At 34.7% G+C, this 3,587-nt stretch overlaps 1 protein-coding gene across 1 annotated transcript; it reads left to right on the plus strand.

Moving 5' to 3' along the window:
* The first annotated feature begins 517 nt into the window (after positions 1–517).
* LOC146943911 (3-ketoacyl-CoA synthase 10-like) lies at positions 518–3,360 on the plus strand. Its single transcript, XM_085742216.1, has 3 exons — positions 518–1,174; positions 1,676–2,260; positions 2,743–3,360. Exons 1-3 carry the CDS (start codon positions 782–784, stop codon positions 3,292–3,294), a joined length of 1,530 nt encoding a protein of 509 aa, XP_085598342.1. The 5' UTR covers positions 518–781; the 3' UTR covers positions 3,295–3,360.
* Positions 3,361–3,587: the final 227 nt, after the last annotated feature.

Genomic DNA, 3,587 nt, shown 5'->3' on the forward strand with positions numbered 1-3,587 from the left:
TATGTAGTTTTCTTTCATTCAATGACATGTCATATTTTTATAATACTTTATTTTAAAATAAATTCAAATGTTCAATGACATGTATCAATGGTTCATTGTGAAGCTATCAATGGTTCATTGTGAAGCTAAAGGTGAGAAAATCTTGTGTGGACCAAGACCAAGAATTTTGGTTTGGTCACACACAAAGAGAGAAGAGAGAAGAGAGAGAAGAGAGAAGAGAGAGAAAATGTAGAAGAGAGAAGAGAAGAGAGAGAAGGAGAAAATCTTGTGTGTGTGACCAAACCAAAATTCTTGGTCCTGGTCCACACAAGTGTTTCTCGCTAAAGGTTTATGTTGCACTATTTCTTCTTCTTTTTTGGTTGCATGTTGCACTATTTCTCCCTAACCGCTCCCAAATTGACTAACCAAATATTAAATTATTAAACAAGAGGATACCAACCAAATATTAAATTGATATGGTATTAACTTATTACACACTTCTTCTTGCATACAATTTCAATGGTGCTGCAATTCAGCTGCTCATACGCATTCATGCACAACATACCTATTCTGTTTGCATCATTTACCACACCAACCAACCATACTTTTTCTCCAACTTAGGTGCTATATATACACCCCATCATGCTTCTTTCCCTTCCTATACTTTTCAAACATTTATATTTTATTTTTCCATTTCTCAATTCAATTAAATTCATTTATGCCCATAAAGCTACATTAGCTAATTAAATCCATCAATATATTTCCGTTTTTATTTCTTCAACCAAAATCAAAATTTTCCCTAATGTCAAATGAAAGTGAGGAATTTTCCACAGAAATTGTGAAGAGGGGTGTAGAAAACAATGGCCAAAATGATGGCTCAATTTCATTCTCTGTTAGAGTACGGCCTAAAATGCCAGATTTTCTTAGTTCTGTCAATCTAAAATATGTTAAATTGGGTTATGGTTACCTCATTAGCCATCGTTTGTATTTACTATTAGCACCCCCTTTGCTTGCAGTCTTAGTTAATCATATTGCAAAATTAACTTGGGAAGACCTCTTTATCAAATATGATATCACTGAGGTTGTCTTTATCTCTGGACTTTTGTTCCTTATGCTCTACCTATATATTGATTCTACACCTCGTTCTACCTATTTGCTTGATTTCGCATGTTTTCGCCCTTCAAATGAATACAAGGTAATGTTGAATAGATGACTATTTATGTATTCCCTCCGTTACTTTTTAATTGTCGTTCCATTTGAAGCAGCGACACAAACACCATACACAACACTGGAACTGATAGTAATTTGCGAAAATGAATCACATATATAAGTATCATACATTGACACATGTTGCACACTAGATGTCTTCAATTAGAAGCGTAGGGGTAAAACTACTATTTTGTCAATAATACTCATTTATTATAAAGAGAAAAATAGATGAAATGAAGTAACAAAATTTATTGATTTTTTTTTTTTTTATATATGTAAAGAAGTAAAAATGAAAAAAGGAAGAGAGTATGTTCAATTAAATATTTGCAAGCACTCACACAGACACAACGATATATATTTAAGAAAATGGAAGTAATTGAATGTAGTCAGTCATATATGTCGGTGTCTCGTTGGACAGACCTTCAATATGAAGTGTAGGTGTAGTGCTGTATAAGTTTGCACATGTCTGATGAGATCATTTGTACAGGTTTCTAAGGCAGAATTCATTGAGTTAGCCAAAAGATCAGGGAATTTCAATGATAGTGCCATTAAGTTTCAAGAACAAGTTCTCAAGAAATCTGGCATAGGAGATGAAACCTACTTGCCAAAAATCGTTTTTCGCCCTGGTTACACATCATCTTTGAAAGATGGCAGAGAAGAGTTGTCCATGGTGATGTTTGGTGCAATTAAGAACCTTCTTGCTACCACAAAAGTAAAACCAAAAGATATCAAAATTCTAATAGTAAACTGTGGAATACTAAATACAACACCATCGATCTCATCAATGGTAATAAACCATTTCAAGCTTAGACCTGATATTCATAGCTTTAATCTTGGTGGTATGGGTTGTGCTGCTGGAATCACGGCCATTGATCTAGCTAAAGACCTTCTTGATGCTTATCCAAGTTCTTATGCATTAGTGGTTAGCACAGAAGCTGTTAGCTATTCATGGTATAGTGGCAATGATTCTGACATGCTTCTTCCTAATTGCTTCTTTCGAATGGGAGCTGCAGCCATTTTGCTCTCAAATTTTCGCCTGGATAGATGGCGCGCCAAGTACGAACTCAAACAGGTATTATCTCTCAATGACATAATTGTTTTTGTTTAATTTGCAAAAGATCAATTTTATAGTTACTCTATGGCATGTCAAGGAATCCGTGCAATCACGCAATTATCAAGTCTAGACCGTCTGATCAAGATCAATTGACTTGCATTTTAAACTCGGTTATTGAATTTATAGATATTTAAAAAAATAAACTTGAAATATAAGTTGTCTGATATTGATTGAATGGTTCAAACTTGCTGAGTGTGCGACTGCTAGAATATGTGCAATCAATCACGAAGTCATCAAGTCTAGATTGCATGGTCAAGATCAAATGACTCATATTTTAAACTCGGTAGATCAAATTTAAAGAGATTTAAAAATTAAACTTGAAATATAAGTCGTCAGATCTTGATCAGATAATTTAGTTTAGACAAACTTATTGACTGTGCGACTGATAACGTTCGAATGGCTCTCTTATTGGTTTGAGCTCTGACCAATGCATGTTGCAGCTGGTCAGAACACACAAAGGAATGGACAACAAAAGCTTCAAAAGCATACATCAAAGAGAAGATAGTGAAGGGAAGAGAGGACTTTCAGTAAGCAAAGATGTCATTGAAGTTGGAGGCCATGCACTAAAAGCCAACATCACAACACTTGGTCCACTAGTCCTACCAGTTTCAGAACAGCTTCATTTCTTCACAAATTTACTCTTCAAGAAAAAGAAAACAAAGCCATACATTCCTGATTATAAGCTAGCTTTTGAGCATGTATGTGCATTGGCAACAAGCAAGAAAGTGTTGGATGAGATACAGAAGAATTTGGAGCTTACAGAAGAGTACATGGAAGCATCAAGGAAGACATTGGAGCGATTTGGTAACACTTCTAGTAGTAGTAATTGGTATGAACTTGCATATCTTGAGTTCAACAAAAGGATAAAAAAGGGTGATAGAGTTTGTCAGATAGCTTTTGGATCTGGTTTCATGTGTAACAGTGTTGTTTGGAAAGCACTTAGGAATGTTAGGACACCCAAACAAAGTCCATGGATTGAGGATGATAGCTGATCAAGATGAAATAGTAGCTAGCTTTTACTTGCTTAATACTTGAAAGGTAGCAAAGAACATTATATATAGGAGGGATATGTGTATCCAATGTGTTCATTCATATTACGACCCTAAAAAAAAATATCTCACAAGCTTTCAAAATTCAATATATATATATATATATATATATAGAGTCAGGATCCGTTGACACCAGGTGTCAACGGATTCGTTGACACCAAATCTCAACCATCGATTTTTTAAAATCAAAGGCTTATAATTTGCTTACTACATCACTCACATCCGTTTTCATTGCG

This window comes from Medicago sativa, chromosome 2, assembly GCF_051527215.1.
Source record: "Medicago sativa cultivar Bolivia chromosome 2, Bolivia_mono, whole genome shotgun sequence".
Classification (NCBI taxonomy): domain Eukaryota; kingdom Viridiplantae; phylum Streptophyta; class Magnoliopsida; order Fabales; family Fabaceae; genus Medicago; species Medicago sativa.

Bases quoted from the DNA above. Each gene is read 5' to 3' on its own strand.
- LOC146943911 (XM_085742216.1), top strand. From the start codon at position 782: ATGTCAAATGAAAGTGAGGAATTTTCCACAGAAATTGTGAAGAGGGGT. The intron at 1,175-1,675 runs GTAATGTTGAAT...TCATTTGTACAG, and splicing joins GCCCTTCAAATGAATACAAG to GTTTCTAAGGCAGAATTCAT. The intron at 2,261-2,742 runs GTATTATCTCTC...TGCATGTTGCAG, and splicing joins CCAAGTACGAACTCAAACAG to CTGGTCAGAACACACAAAGG.